This window comes from Rhea pennata, chromosome 1, assembly GCF_028389875.1.
Source record: "Rhea pennata isolate bPtePen1 chromosome 1, bPtePen1.pri, whole genome shotgun sequence".
NCBI lineage: Eukaryota > Metazoa > Chordata > Aves > Rheiformes > Rheidae > Rhea > Rhea pennata.
Genome location: NC_084663.1, coordinates 187,847,395 through 187,859,202, shown reverse-complemented (window position 1 = coordinate 187,859,202; position 11,808 = coordinate 187,847,395). Strand labels below are relative to the sequence as shown.

Sequence of the window (11,808 nt, the reverse complement as noted above, 5' to 3'; positions counted from 1 at the left end):
TAGTTAACAAAATGGTTTTTACTTGCTGACAAGATCACTGAGTGTCTTATGGAGAGGGAATCTGATCTCCTTCCAAGTAACCAAAAAGGAATTTGCACTGCAGCGTGCAGGAACACAAAGAGCTTTTACAGCCCCTTTGCCTGGGGACTCCAACATCTGTGAGGAAACATCATTAGCAATCACAGGGTGTCCATGTTCCTTAAGATGACTTGATTATTTTAACCCAGGGCCAGTGCACGAACACACCCTCCTGCTGGATCCGCCTCACATGAACTTGACCTTGTGGCAGTCCCTCTCTGCTGCTCCAGGTATCCCCAGATATCCTTCAGATATTCAGATATGGCCCAGATGGGGAGCCACCGCTGCCAGCACACTGCAGACCTGGGCGAAGCAGTGTGGGACCGATGGGGGTAGGCTCGGAAGGCTGTTTTTTAGAGGCAGAGGATTTGCAGCACTGGCAGTATTTTGTTGCCGGTTCCTCCCCAGTGGTTCCACCGATGCCAAAAGCATGCAGGCAGGAGCATAAACCAGCTTGCAGGGTCTCGATCATGGGTTGGCTTGCTCAAGCTAAAAAAGGAGATATTTCTGTGGGTGCAAGCACAGAAAGCACTGAATGCTGCAGCCTCGGGGAGCTGCATGCACGGCCTGGGTGCTGGGACATTGCGTGACCCAGGCGCCCAGCTGCGAGCTGCAGCTGCTGTCCCAAGAGAGAGAGGGCAAGTGCAGCCCCACCACGGCTCAGCACTCCCAGAGGGAAGGAGGAGACGTTTCACTCATTCAATTTAGCAGTTTTCAAAGCGAGCTTTAAAACAGGGATGTAGAAAAAGCGAGAGGAAAAGCACTACTTGCATAATACCTTGGCAGTGAAATGGGTCAGCAGTTCTTGAGGGAGGAGAAGAGGAATGCAGTTTTTAAGAAATAAACACTATCACTGTACTTGTAATAGCTGGACAGTCCTGTTCTCCTGGAGAGTAATACGGAAGTTTATGATGGGCTTACACGGTTTGTCTTTTGGCCGCACTGTGCCTCCTCTGAAAGCAGCTCTGTAGAGTGGAACATTCCTCCTATTGTCCTTAAAATCATCTCTAATTCCTTGGCCATAACGCCAAGGGAGGGGCCCATCTGTAGCTTTTTTCTCTGCCACGAACGTCCTTGTTTGTGGTAACTAGCGAATCTCATGGTCCAGTTCCATGGAGAGTTACACAACTGCAAACCTTCTGAGGTTTCAGTTTAATAGCAAGCCCTGCTTAATACCCTCGTTTTCACTTCTCGGTTCAGATTCTCAGCTCTTTTGGCATTACAGCTGATTTGCCGTACTTTAACATACAAAGCAGATCAAACACCAAAATAAACACTGAACGCAAAAGCTGCGTTCGTTCCACCTTGCAGCACTTACTGAAATGATCCTGGCTGTGTTAAATGTGAGATAAAACTCCCATAGGGAGCATTACTCTGAGTGGTTCATATAAACACTTTGACAAGTCAGTCTTGGTTGAGCTTCGCAGTCAAATAAGGTGGGTAATGGAGTGCAACCAGCAGAGTCACTCTCCTTTAGAGAGCACCACTGACAGAAATGTAGTGGTTGCTTATTTTCACTCTGAAACAGCAGGGTGAATATTGGGTAACAACAGATAAATCGGGATTGGGTAACTCCTTCATGCAAGAAATTGCAAGTGTATTTTCCATGGAACTGCCTAGTGCAGTGAAATGTTCTTCATCTGAGTCCTTAATGTGGGCCATCTGGAAGGGAAAATCTAATCATCCTCTAAAAATGCAGCCAGGTTTATTATCACTTTCTTTTTCAGTTGATTTTTAAGCGAGAGATGATCTTTTCAGGAGGAGGTCTGAAGGAAAGGCAAGTTACAGGTATGTGAATTTAATGTGTATTGCTAAAGGCACAGATGAAGTTGCTTTTTTCCCTTCCAATCTCCATTATCTGTTTTTCAGGAGCTATTGCTCAAATCCATCCTCCCTGTTAGCTTTTTGCCTCCATCCACACTCTCTGCATTGGGCCTGATTCTGATCTCAGCATGCCATGAGCACAGCTGTATAGGTAAGGGGGGGCTTATACAGTAATGCTAAACTCTTTTTTCTCTATAATCTGAAAGCTATCATGTGCTAGAGTGCACACCTGCACAGCATCTTTTATTAATTAATTCCATCAACAGTTCTTTTCTCTGTTTGCTTTGGGCTCTGGCCTGCCCAGCTTGTCAGACAGCTCCAGTGTCACGTCAGCTTTGCCAAGTCTATAAGCAGCAATAGCTCTGAGCCACAGTGGTGATGCTAATAGTGTCCGACTGAGGACATAGATCTGGGTAGCCAAGTTTCTGCAGCACTCCCAGATGTGAAGTGGGAGAGCTGTTTTATCATATTTTTCAGAATTCTTTTTATTTTCTCTTTTTTTTTAAGGGGGAAAAAAAGAGCACTGTGCAGGCACACTCTGAACAATCTGTACTGTTCACTTTCGTCCAGCTGCATGTTCCTGGTGGCGGTCGCTTAGCATTTTCCTCTCTGAGACGCTCAGACCAAAGCCCCGTCTTTGTGCTGGGGTGGACCAGCAGCAGAGATCTGTTCCCCTGAAATCCTGGCAACAGCTAACAGTCTGCTCTGCCCTCTGCCTCCGAGGTAATCCCATCGCAGCTTTGCAGCTCCCGCGTTGACGGACTTTAGTCTAATCCACGGAGGGGCGATCCCTATGCTCACAGACCTGTGAAGCAGAATTCCCGTTAGCTTTCGTGAATTTAGACTGAATAAGGACGATGTGATTTTGGCCAACTAGTTTGGCAAGGAGTACACCACGGAGGCGTTATTGCTAAGGAACCTCCCGTGTGCGTGGGGCCTCGGGAGCGGGGCAGAGGCTGCTGGAGAGTCATGCTGGGTGTTTGTTTATCCCGGGAAGCAGGAGTTTGGACTCGAGCCCAGGTCCCAGTGTCAGTGCACTGCAGTGCTTCAGCCTTTCTCTGACATGCATCTTCTCCCCTATTTTTTGCTGCCTGTAGCTTCAAGCAACCTCTTTAAAAAGTCCTATAGTGTTTACTGGGAAATTAAATGTGATTGTGAGAGGAGTTTAAGTTGTGAGAGACACTGAAGAAACTTCAAGTGCAATCTGTGAATGTTTTTTTTCAGGTGATAAGAAATGAGTGTGATGATGCCCTGGTTGTTGCTGCTCCTTCTCCTGGTCAGCTTAAGCTCGCCTGCACCTAGGTTGTCGGTGCGTATCCTGTAGCGTGAGTCTGCCTAACCCATCCGCGGCATGCCGGCAGCTTAGCAGCCAGTCCCTCCGCGCCCCCAGCCTCGATATCCACCTCTCCCAAGGCAAACAAGCAGGCCTAGGAGAAGAGAGAGGCAGCTGGGCTGTTGTAGCATGCGCGGCAAGCTGCTGTCCTAGGAAACTGCTTATTTTGCTTAGGCCTAGAGCTGGTCTTGATCTGGCATCACTCAAGAAAATAAAAAATATCAAGTGATTCTTACTACGTAGGTTTGCTTGGTTGCTTTGGAAGAGATTTTGCTCTGTTTCCTTGATGTTTTTGGTGGAGTAATACTAACCACAGAGAAGGGTGTTGCTGAAAATGTTGATCCCAGCCAATGCAGGACAGATTCTGGTCTTGGTTATGGTAATGCTGCTCTGAAGTTACTCCACTGATTCTGGTGGGCTTACTGCTTTCAGCAGATCTGCACCTGATATCAGCTTTTTTATCTTCCAGTTTGACAAGAAGGGGTTCTGGAACCCCACTAGTCTGGCCTGGCTGCAGTACAAGAGCGAGGTTTTTCCTTTCTTATTACACTGAGCAGTTTCATAGTCTGCAAATGCTCTCTTTGATTTTATTAAATGGGACTTAAGCTGAATGCTACTTGTCCAAAGTCATTTTTTCATATCTCATCATGTTCTGTAATGCTTACATCAGCAGCAAGACTATTGTAAAAAAAACTTTTCCATTGGGTTTAACTCAACAGACCAGGCTGCAAGATTCATGCCTTTTAGAGAGGGATTGACACTGAATTGCTTCAGTGCACAGTGTGACATGGTAGGATCGAGGTGAAGCATGTACTCACTGTTTCTCTGTTTCTCTGTTCTTACCACTGTACCTTCTTTTCTCCCCCACAGGAAAAGGATATCTGCCTCCTAGACAACAACAAATTAAGACAAAGGTTAAAACAGCTTCAGGATTTGCTTTACTTATATGAACTACAACTAAAGGACATCCTGGAGAATACTTATCATAGAGTAAAGAGTGAGCACTTCTCAGGGAACAGGAGCATGCAGCATGAGGTGCTTTTACCCACAACCAGTGGAAATTTGATAGTCTATGACCCAGGTACATTTTGCAGTAGAATATGATGAAATTTCAGCAGGCCAAAATGTTTATTTCTTCATGCACTATCCCATTTAGAGCTATATTTCATTTCTGCTCCTACTACAAAGAAAGCTTTCTAACTTTTGAAATATTCAAGGGGGTTGCGTTTTCCAGTGCAGCCAGATGCATGAGAAAGAGAAGGGCAGACTGGTAGCCTTGGCACTAACAGACATACCATGGGGCTGGAATTAGCTGGTCCAGCTCTAGGCAGCTACCAGCCAGGTATCATGCAGACATCTGTATCTGGGCTTGTCACCTGAGATTCCCAGTGCAGAGAGGAACAGGCATCTCTTGGGCGTGATCTGTCTGGTTTGCTTTAGACATCTGCTTTAGGAAGAGATGGATTGTGCTCTCCAAGTGCCCATTTCCCTTCATTGACTACAGGGAGCCCAGAGTACCTAGCTGCACTGCAGACACTGAAACCTCTTGGGAGGAATCCAGCCTTCCGGTTTCTCTGTTCTTTGGTCGCTTGTGCTATGCAGTAACACATATGCGTGCTCTGTTCCTCTGCATCACTTTAATAATATTGTCTGGAATATTAGCTGGATATAATAGCTGGAAGTGTAGACTAATATAACCTGTGGCCAAGATTTTATCATTCATAGGCCTTAAATATAAAATGGGAGCACTGAGGTTCTGAAAGCCTCCTGAATACAACCCTGAACTAGCCTGTCACAGGAACTTAGCCTCTCACTTTAGAAATTTTAGGCTGTTATCCATTCCCAAGTCCAGCCTAGGTTATCTTCCACATGGAAATTATCTGCTCTGCAATGACAATAGGATCTGCATCATTCCCTGAGACCGAACTCTGAGAGCAGTTAGACCCATCTAACCCCATCTGCCACTCCTTAGTCTCTGTACAGTGCCCGCTGACAGAGCCAGCCCTGATCCTACACCCCTTGCTTGCCATTCCCCAGCCTGTGCTGCATCTGTCCTGTATCTCATCAACATTTTGGGAATGGCAGTAAAGCTCTTGAAGATGCATTGGTAGTACCATGCTGAACAATTTGCTTTGGCTTTGCTGGGCTTGCAAAGCTATACAGTGACCAAAGAAGAGTCCTTATCCCATACAGCCTCTCAGTGATGTCTTCTCTTGGCTGAATGTGCCTGTGTGCTTGTCTCTTCATTTAACAAAACAATATTGTTCTGCTTAGATTGCTCTGCAGTGTTTAACAGGAAGAAAACTCAAAATGGATACTACAGGATCAGGCCCAGAGCAGACCGAGAGCCTTTCCTGGTGTACTGTGACATGTCTGATGGTGGGGGGTGGACTGTAATTCAGCGGCGGAGTCACGGCAAGGAGAATTTCAACAGGTGAGTGGCTTGGTGTCCTAATGACAAGTCTCTCAGCAGAGCCTCCAGCTCTCCCCCTACTGGCTGTCAAAACCCCAAATTTGAGAAGCTAAATGTGCAAGACTCTAATGATGATAACTCTTTGTATTAGAACAATGCAGGAACAAATATTGATAGCACAAGCCCATTTTAAAAATGGGCTTATGATGCCTTTTCCATGTTTTTTCCTGCATTCAAATAAGTGTATGTGTGTATGTGTTTATTTTATCATGATAGGAGACAGCCATCTGTCAAAGGTGCCAAACTGGCAGGTGTCTACTGTCAGTACATAGTCTGGGATCGTTTGAATATCTTATCCTTTCTTGTATCTGGAATCACATTCAGCATGTTGTAAAAATCTATTTCCTTATTCAGATCACTCAGAAAGATGCCAAACCATTGGTCCCGACTGTCCTTTCTCTCTGCTAAAGCCCAGGGAGTTGCCTTTTACTTCCAGGAGGAGAGATTCTTTAGTAGCATCACAGAGGAGAAATGCGCCCATGTGAATAAAGTCACTAACACGGCATGCCTGCTTTTAGGGCATGTCTAACATTGCAGTCACAAGCCTCTCTTGAAGAGAGTGCATTCCATTGCAGAGCTACTTTAAGTAGCTCTCAGGTAGCTTGCCCACAGAGTGTTACCTAGCCACTGTAGTTCAGCTGTCAGCACAGGTGGAACAGGAGCACAAAGCAGATCCAGACATTTTCCTTTTAACTTCATCTAAATACTTTTGTTTACATTTTCTATTCAGTTATTGTCTCAGAGCCAAGACTGTAGTATATGGAAGACTGCAACATTAATTTCCAGACAGGAGTGAATTTGAATTTGAATTTGTGAGGAACAGTATCAGACACTGTACTGAAGACTAATATGACAGCTACTGTGTTCCCTTTCCGCCTAGCTTCTGACCTCATTCTGCAAGTACTGCACCTGGCAGTTTGAAAGACTGATCCCAATATACACATGTGCACAGGTTTAACAGGCAAAGAAGTAAAATGTGAGTTGTATTTACTTCTAAGGCACAATGACAAATACCTGTTCAGCTGTGCTGAATCAGACACTTTTCAAAAACAGTGTCTAGAAATACAGCTGAAGATTTACTACAGTTGAGTAGTAAAAACTCTCTAATTCCCTCACATACTGAAATTGATATTTGTATATTGCTGCAGGAAATGGAATGATTACAAACTGGGATTTGGAAAATTCCAGGGGAAGAATGATGAATACTGGCTGGGCAATGAGCGCATCTATGACCTGCTCGCTCAAGGTATGAGTATTTTTCCTCCACAAATTCTCTTCCAATTTGCATGAGATACTTAATCTAACAGCATACCACTTCATATTTAGGAGAGACCTCATTAAAGATTGACCTGATGGATTGGCATGGAGAGAGACGTTATGCAATCTATGAAAAATTCCAGCTCACGAATGAGCAGGTAAGAAACAGAGAGAGCAGTGACTTGCTTGTTTTATCAGTGAGTGTGCAGCTCTGTGCAGCATCAGGTTTAATGTCAGAGTTGTAATTATAATTCTGCAAAACTCACCTATTCTGGTTCCCTGGGATTTCTGGTTTGGTTAACTGGGATTCAAGCTGAGGAGAGGTAGGTCCACATCACACTGCCTGCAGACCAGCCATGGCCTAACCTACAGCTCTTCCCATCTACTTAGTAAGTGCTTACCAATAGTCCTCTTTGTGAACATGCCCAGAACTACCTCAGGCGATAGCTCTTGCCTAAGCCACCCTGAAATGCCAAAACAAAGGGTATATCTGCAAGATCCTCTGAGTGTCTAGGAGAGAGAGGAAAAGATCTCGACTTTAATGTAGTAATTAGGGCACTCAGCTGAGCACAGGGAGCTCTGCAATTCATATCCTTACTCCTGTTACTGTTTCTGGAATAGATAGTCCACATTTTTGGGGTAAGAACAGTCCTGGGAGCAGAGATCTAAGTCCCAGACTCCTTCCTCACAACTGAGGAGTGGCCAAAGTTAGAATCACACATGCTCTCTTTCTGGTTTATGAATGACAAACTGCCTGCTGCACAGAGGCCAGTCCTCTGATGTAGGACCCTGAGGGTCACCCATGTGCCTACCTCCAGCCTCATGGTTAAACAGCCTTTCGTGAGGGAGGAGATATGGGCTTGAACCTCTGCAGGGAAACTGAACCCTGTTTTATTTCACAGTTCAGTGTTTCAGGTTGTCACATTAAAGGCAACCACCATAATGAAACCCCTCTACTATGCTCCTCTACAGTGAACTCCAATCAAAGCTTTGAAAGAATAGTTATAATCTCCTGTCTTGAAGAGAGGTATCTATAGCACTATACTTAATGCTATAGGCACAGAAAGCCAGAAGACAGACACATACTTGTATTTCCATGATTGTTTGCAAGCTTTTATACAACTTCCTGCTCAAGGCAGGAGCTGTTTTCTTTGGGATTGCCTCTCTGCACACATGATAAGTAGCCTGGAAACTCAAGGATTTGAATTCCATTGTATGGACCAATCCTACCTCCAACTTCATCACCACTCCAGAAATGTATGCATTTTGTTCAGTTTGAAATTCAAGACTTCTAATGAAAAGATAGCACAATTTGATTTTAATGCCTTACTGCTCTTTTTCATAAATAAAAGCCAAATATGATAACAGAAAAAAAGCTTTTCATAAAAATTATTTTCAAACTCTTATCAAATGTCTCTTAGACTTCTTAGCTGTGCACAACAGAATTATTCTTCTAAGTATTCCTACCAGGACAGGATCATTTAGCTAAAACCCTGATGGCTTCTAGTTCTCGGAGGAGGACTTGTTGTAGCTGAACCATGATCAGTCTATGAAGATAGTTACTTGGCACAGTTTCCTCCAATAAGGTTTGTTCTTGGTGAACCAGGAAGAGCCTTCCAGCTTATTTAGTGTATCAAATGATCACTGAAAGACAACAAAATCTGAAGTCCTTTGTAGCAACAGCAGTAGATAGCAATTCCTTCTGGAAGTTTAAATCCAGTAGTGATCTACACTAGTATCATTAAAGCATAGGGCCAAAAGTCACCCTTGACTTCAACAGAATCATACCTTTGGCAGTGGAGACAATGGACAGAAAAAAGATTGATCTCAGAAAGGGGACAGAGGGCAAAAAGAGCTGATATCAAAGATGTGTTTCACATATTTTGCAGGACAATTACAGGTTATGGTTTGGCACCTATTCTGGTAATGCTGGTGACGCTCTGTCTGGTGGGAACAATTTTGAAGAGCAGTGGTCAGCCTCTCACAGAGGGATGCAGTTCACCACATCTGACAAGGATCGTGATCGATTCCTGGCAGGCAATTGTGCACTAGAGAACAAGGGTGGTTGGTGGTTTAACAGGTATGGAAAACGGTTGATTTCCCTTAGCCCGCAGAAGGATGCATAGTGTGTGGATGGCAGTATAGCTGCACCCGCCTACCTTACGGCCACTGATACTTTCAGGGCAGGTTGCTGTATGCAGATGCCACCTCGCACAGCCAAATTTGGGATGTTCACAAGACAGATCCTCAGAGGAAAGCAGTCTGCTTCTTTCACTGTGAAGCAAAGCAGATTAGTTGCAACCACTTTAAGAAAGAAGTCCAGAATAAAAGCATAGGGGAAATGACATGGATGGAGAAGAGCCCGACTGAAATTTCTTTGAAGTGCTTTGGATTATATCCCAAGAAAGAAAACAATTGAAACCACTGTAAAGTGAAGTGTGCACAAAGGACATTTCTCTGTTGTAGAGGGTGTCTAGGAGGTGAGCTACCCCTTACTATTCCTGCTGGTACATTCTCTGGTAAGGCATGCCCAATGCATCAGCAATTACAGAGTCAAGTTCACTAGCCCTGAGAGCGTGGACATACCCTGCACAGGAGTTTCTCTCTGCTCTAGTGCAGGATAAGCCTCTTCGTTGTTAAGGCTGGGCCCTCATCATATATTAATTGAAGCCAGTGGAGCTACAAAAGTGTACATCGGTAGTGCAATTCAGTTTGATTAAAAGATACCTGTGTTCTTAGATGTCAATAGGTAAGTGCCATCTCTTGAGCTGAAGGCTACCGAATGGCACTAGGCACCTCCGTTCAGGCAGCTGAATCATGTCCACAGTCAATACAATCAAGGCAGCCAGCAGACTGATTCAGCTGACCTCCATAGCTGTCTACTTTAGGAGGAGTCACATATTTCCATGGGCTCCACAGACTATATTAACCAGATCTCCATTGTCTGCAGTAGGACTTTAGATAACCAGTTCACTACATACTGATACATCTATGTAGTGAATCCCACCCTCGGGATTTCTAAATGTATGTTGTGTGAATTGCATTACACCTTATTGTAATGTCTTTCCATCCTAAATGCTTTTTTCCTCCTTTTCCTTGTTACAAGGTGCCATGCCGTAAACCTCAATGGACAATACTACAAAACAGGAAACTACAATGGATCCCACGACAATGGCATTGTTTGGTCTACCTGGCATGGGATGTGGTACTCACTAAAATACACAGCCATGAAAATCAGGGCTCCATTCTTTGTTGACAGAGAGAGTGGAGATGGTGAGAACAGTCAGGATAGCTGAAATCTGCTGCTTTGAGAAGAAGCAAGTATAGGGTAAAAGGAATTGTAGAAATCAATAGCCAGCCTTCTGCTGCTGCCAGTCACAAACCTGCACTGAGACAACTGGAGATGCACCTGTTGCTACCACTTGAGGCTAAAGTCATGACTGAGCACACCTAACCAACAGTCTAATGGAAAATAAACAGATCTCAGTCATTGAATAACCACAATTTTCTTCTTCCATAATTCTCAAGATTTCATTGGAGAGTGCTTAAAAGAAACTCCCTGAACACTGGATGATCAAACATTTCTTATAGCTATCTGTATTCTTCAAGGGTAAATCTTTCTCATCTTGATTTTAATGGTCATTGTCTAAGTTATGAGAGCATAAAACCAGAACCAAACAGAAAAGGTGATGAGGAATTGGCCTTCTCTGCTGTGCTTTCATTAGAGTGTTACTTCAGATCAGGAGCATGTTTTTAAGCAACTCTCTCTCTTCTCCTCCATTCCCACCCTTCAGCCTCAGAACAATCCTGGAGTGTGGTGAAGGGGATTCCTTTTAGATGAAACCAAAGCAGATGATGCAGTCCAGCTGCCGATGAGCACTCAAACTAGACCTGCTTCGAAGCAAAGCCCCCAGAACAAAGACAGCATGGACACTGGCTTTCATTGTTAAGAGCTTCGCTATGCAGATCTACCGCTATAGCACAATGCTACATGCTAATGCAGACTTAGCTGATGCTGCCAATCAGACTATACCTCAGATTTAGATTATGTGGATTTTACTAAATTTAAGATGAGCACAAATATTCCTAGCCATTCATAAAATGCTGTCATGATTCATTTGTATTCTCTTCTGTAACTTAACAGACAACTTGGAGTTACTAATGGGAAAACAGAACATGGAAAATGTTTGAAACATAAGGCACACTAATTTCACTGTCTCATCTAAGTGAAATAAAAAAGAAAGCAACACAATTGCTGAAAGAAATGGAATACTGAAAGCTTCCTTTCTAAGAAGTTGTTAGTAACAGTTAAAAATGAACAGTAATATGAGCTTGACATAAATCATTTAACATTCATGCTGTAGAATGACCCTATTTTTTCTGAGTTATATAAAGATCTTCTAACCTGATAGTTCTTTTCCATTTCTTTGCTTTTAGATCAATATGTATTGTAATTTGTATTATATATCCATGAAGTGTGAAATAAAGCCATCTGAGTAGGACTTAACACTTTGTATCTGTTTAAAAACAGTAGAACATTGAACAGAGATTTGGATGAAAGTCTTGCAAAAACTCATAATTCAAGGTATGTCATTCTTTTATTGTTGTCTCTGGTACTTTTGCACCTGCTGTCCTGGTTAGTTTAGAAGGTCTGTAAGGCAAGTTTAATTTCCATGGCTCAAGCATGTCCTGGAGACAATGCTGAAATACGTGGCTATTCAGTGTGAAACTTTGGTTCCTCTGCCTTGTCAAGAGGTAAACTTTGTTCACATTTGTTCCTAAAGTCACTTCTGCCTGGAGTACAGAGCCTGCTTCCCTCTGGGTCAATATGCAAAAGTATGGG

The 11,808-nt window shown here is 43.6% G+C and overlaps 1 protein-coding gene across 6 annotated transcripts; it reads left to right on the top strand.

Moving 5' to 3' along the window:
* The first annotated feature begins 1,481 nt into the window (after positions 1-1,481).
* LOC134135563 (fibrinogen-like protein 1) lies at positions 1,482-11,472 on the top strand. 6 transcript variants are annotated; one of them, XM_062567062.1, is made up of 11 exons: positions 1,483-1,514; positions 1,806-1,866; positions 1,948-2,053; positions 2,473-2,625; positions 3,127-3,211; positions 4,106-4,316; positions 5,510-5,669; positions 6,857-6,954; positions 7,035-7,123; positions 8,855-9,045; positions 10,072-11,472. In XM_062567062.1, exons 5-11 carry the CDS (start codon positions 3,137-3,139, stop codon positions 10,259-10,261), a joined length of 1,014 nt encoding a protein of 337 aa, XP_062423046.1. In that variant the 5' UTR covers positions 1,483-1,514; positions 1,806-1,866; positions 1,948-2,053; positions 2,473-2,625; positions 3,127-3,136; the 3' UTR covers positions 10,262-11,472. The 6 variants fall into 6 exon arrangements, with proteins under 6 accessions (XP_062423049.1, XP_062423046.1, XP_062423045.1 ...); XM_062567061.1 differs by lacking the exon at positions 1,948-2,053 and having other exon boundaries at positions 2,410-2,625; XM_062567065.1 differs by lacking the exons at positions 1,948-2,053; positions 2,473-2,625 and having other exon boundaries at positions 1,482-1,514.
* The last annotated feature ends 336 nt before the right edge of the window (positions 11,473-11,808 follow it).

Excerpts from the sequence above, each read along its gene's own strand:
- LOC134135563 (XM_062567065.1), top strand. The coding sequence starts at position 3,137 with ATGAGTGTGATGATGCCCTGGTTGTTGCTGCTCCTTCTCCTGGTCAGC. Across the intron at positions 5,670-6,856 it reads GGCAAGGAGAATTTCAACAG|GAAATGGAATGATTACAAAC; the intron begins GTGAGTGGCTTG and ends ATATTGCTGCAG. Across the intron at positions 9,046-10,071 it reads GGTGGTTGGTGGTTTAACAG|GTGCCATGCCGTAAACCTCA; the intron begins GTATGGAAAACG and ends CCTTGTTACAAG.